This window comes from Mandrillus leucophaeus, unplaced genomic scaffold, assembly GCF_000951045.1.
Source record: "Mandrillus leucophaeus isolate KB7577 unplaced genomic scaffold, Mleu.le_1.0 Scaffold1250, whole genome shotgun sequence".
NCBI lineage: Eukaryota > Metazoa > Chordata > Mammalia > Primates > Cercopithecidae > Mandrillus > Mandrillus leucophaeus.
In genome coordinates, this window is record NW_012100877.1 from 124,064 (window position 1) to 126,315 (window position 2,252).

At 44.8% G+C, this 2,252-nt stretch overlaps 1 protein-coding gene across 1 annotated transcript in view; it reads left to right on the forward strand.

Moving 5' to 3' along the window:
• The window catches only part of LOC105533475, a 21,619-nt gene extending 20,455 nt beyond the window's left edge, over positions 1 to 1,164 (forward strand). Inside the window, exons 10-11 of the mRNA XM_011971940.1 lie at positions 273 to 314; positions 1,112 to 1,164. Of these exons, the coding sequence (XP_011827330.1) occupies positions 273 to 314; positions 1,112 to 1,164 (95 nt within the window). The remainder of the gene's footprint in view (positions 1 to 272; positions 315 to 1,111) is intronic.
• Positions 1,165 to 2,252: the final 1,088 nt, after the last annotated feature.

The following is a 2,252-nucleotide window of genomic DNA, read 5'->3' on the forward strand; positions in this document are numbered from 1 at the left end:
GTACCCTGAAATAACTCACTTCCTGAGGGAAAAACGCTGTCTGTAGGGTATAGAAACCTGATTCTGGGCTCCTTTTGGGAAGGAGGATTTGGGATCTGGTGAGAGTAGATGATTTTGCAAGTATAAAACAATGTCTAGAGAGGCTGGAGGGATGTCTGTGAGCCAGAGGAAACACCAGGGGATCCTGTGTGAAGCACCGGGGCTTCAGCTGGGGTGCGAGGAGTGGGTGGGCCTCTCTCTAATGACTTAACCTGGTGTTTGTGTTTCTAAAGATTTGATTGTGGAGAGCGTATCTGACGACGAGGATTTTGCAGGTAGGTAACTACTTTCCAGGTAAGATCCAATGGGAGAGAGTTCCCAGGGCCTTCGGGGTATCCATGCTGCTTGGGAGGTTGAGGGAGGGGGCATGAAATCAAAAAGAAAAAGGAAATATGTGTCAAATTGGATTTGGTGTTTTCCAGGTTTCTTGCCATAATGTAAGAACTGTCTCTGTGGGCTGGGAGGGTGCTGTGTGATTTGAAGGTGATCTTTCCCAGAACACCTGGCCTTTTCTGCCTCTGCCTCTGCCAAACATCACAGCCTTTGGGTTGGACTGGTCAGCACTGCTTGGGATTGTGCAGAAGAGGTTTGGGGTTGCATCAGGAGGCACCTGTGGCGAACAGAATCTGAGGGACACAACTCCCTCACAGGCACTTACTTGAACCTGGAGACACTGTTCTCCTGGCGTGTGCCCAGGGGTGCAGGAGAAATTCACGGTCATCCTCTGAACTTTTAGGACTTTAAAAAGCACTCATGTTTCCATCCTCGCTGTTGACTCCTAGCTTAAAGGGAGCTCCCGGGGTGAGTGACGGAGGCGGGATCAGACCCTGGCAGTCTGACGGCAACACCTGTGTTCCTCTGCACTGGGCCATGGACAACATTACTTACACACCTTGGTGAGCATCAGGAATTCAGGCTAACCACATCTGGAATTGAGATGGACCTTGAGTAATGTAAATAGTTTGGAAAAGATGCATTTTATCACCCTATGGAAAGAAACCATTTATTTCTCACTCCAGCAGGATAAATGGTTTTCAGTGTCTACTTAACTGCTCATTGACTCTTACTGTAGATGAGGAGGTGGCAAGCAGCCCCTGCCCTCCCCGCGTTGTAGGCCCAAGGTAACCAGCAATTGGCTGGATATAACGGAAGAGGGGTGCATTCGGAGGTATCTGCCCGCATGATATGGGTGACAGCTATTAGGGTGAGAAAAAACCTGGGAGCACAATGAAATATGTAAATATTCAAACATTGTTGAAATCTCCATGGTACTTTAATAGTTGAAGTCATTCTTGTGGTCATCACTGCCTTTCCCAAACATAACAAGCTACTTAATGTCACATGGACCCATGCCATGAGGAATGACGATCAGTTTTTAAAATGCCAGTAAAACCATTGCCTTTATCAGCCACAATATTTCATCCATACATTTCAATGTCCATGTGTAAGTATAGTTCAAATGTCAGAAATTTATTATCATCTAGTAGAATATGCATAGTGTATCAATGAGCAATAATTATCATACTGTTTCTGTTAACAGTTATTTGATGAAAAACGCAGACTCCCATTCTTGGAGTTTTCTGAGTTTGCACACATTAGCATGACAGCCCCATGTCCACCTGACGTGTGCCAGCAGGAGGCCAGGAACAGAGGCTTTTCCTATTAGCTAAGATTTCTAAATGTATTACATATTCACAGTTAGAAATAACTCTAAATATCATAAAAGGTTAGCAAGGAAGTTTCCCTTCCACTCTGAACTTGCAAACAGCAAGTCAACATTTTTGTTCACATATCATCCCTACAATCTACGTGCAAATAGAAACATGCGCCTGGCATGCATGCTGATGCGTGATCATGTTTATACAAAGTCTCTGCACCTCTGCATATGCCACTGGGCAATGCACCTTAGTTATCATTCCACATTTCAACTGTAAATCCATTGTATTGTTTCAGAGCTATAAAGTACTGCACCCTATGACTCTTCCCAAAATTACTTAAGCACCGCCCTCTGGGTATCCATTTGTTCTGTTTCCAGTCTTGCTCTTATGACCAATGCTGTAGTGAACAGCACTGTGTTGAGTGAAGTGGTGAACGTGGCATCTTTGTCTTGTTCCAGTCCTCAGGGAGAATGCTTTCAACTTGCCCCATTCAGGATAATGTTGGCTGTGGGTTTGTCATAGATGGCTTTTATTACCTTAAGGTATGTCCCTTCT